General features: G+C 63.4%; 1 protein-coding gene across 1 annotated transcript in view; it reads left to right on the top strand.

The window, feature by feature from the left end:
* Window positions 1-2: 2 nt before the first annotated feature.
* MYCL (v-myc avian myelocytomatosis viral oncogene lung carcinoma derived homolog) overlaps window positions 3-331 on the top strand; it is a gene marked incomplete at its 5' end in the record, with an annotated part of 3,460 nt that continues 3,131 nt past the window's right edge. Inside the window, one exon of the mRNA XM_009882796.1 lies at window positions 3-328. Coding sequence (XP_009881098.1) covers window positions 3-328 — 326 coding nt within the window. The remainder of the gene's footprint in view (window positions 329-331) is intronic.

The following is a 331-nucleotide window of genomic DNA, read 5'->3' as shown; positions in this document are numbered from 1 at the left end:
CGGCGCCCAGCGAGGACATCTGGAAGAAGTTCGAGCTGGTCCCCACGCCCCCTCTCTCCCCTCTGGGTACCCCCGGGGAGAAAGGCTGCTGCTCGGGGGCGGAGGAGCGCTCCGGCTGCCTCTCCCGCTACTGCCTGGCCGGGGAAGAGCCGGAGTATCTCATCGGGACGGGGGAGATCTTCGGGAACCTGAGCGCTTTCATCCTCAAGGATTGTATGTGGAGCGGGTTTTCAGCCCGGGAGAGACTGGAGAAAGCGATGACAGAGAAACTTTCCACGGGCACCCAGAGGGCCACCCCCTACAAACCCTCCTTCGCCCAGGATTTTGGGTT

The sequence above is a fragment of the Charadrius vociferus genome, unplaced genomic scaffold, assembly GCF_000708025.1.
Source record: "Charadrius vociferus isolate BGI_N301 unplaced genomic scaffold, ASM70802v2 scaffold783, whole genome shotgun sequence".
NCBI classification, from domain to species: Eukaryota; Metazoa; Chordata; class Aves; order Charadriiformes; family Charadriidae; genus Charadrius; species Charadrius vociferus.
The sequence above is the reverse complement of the archived record's forward strand: the minus strand, read 5'-3'. Positions and strand labels throughout refer to the sequence as shown.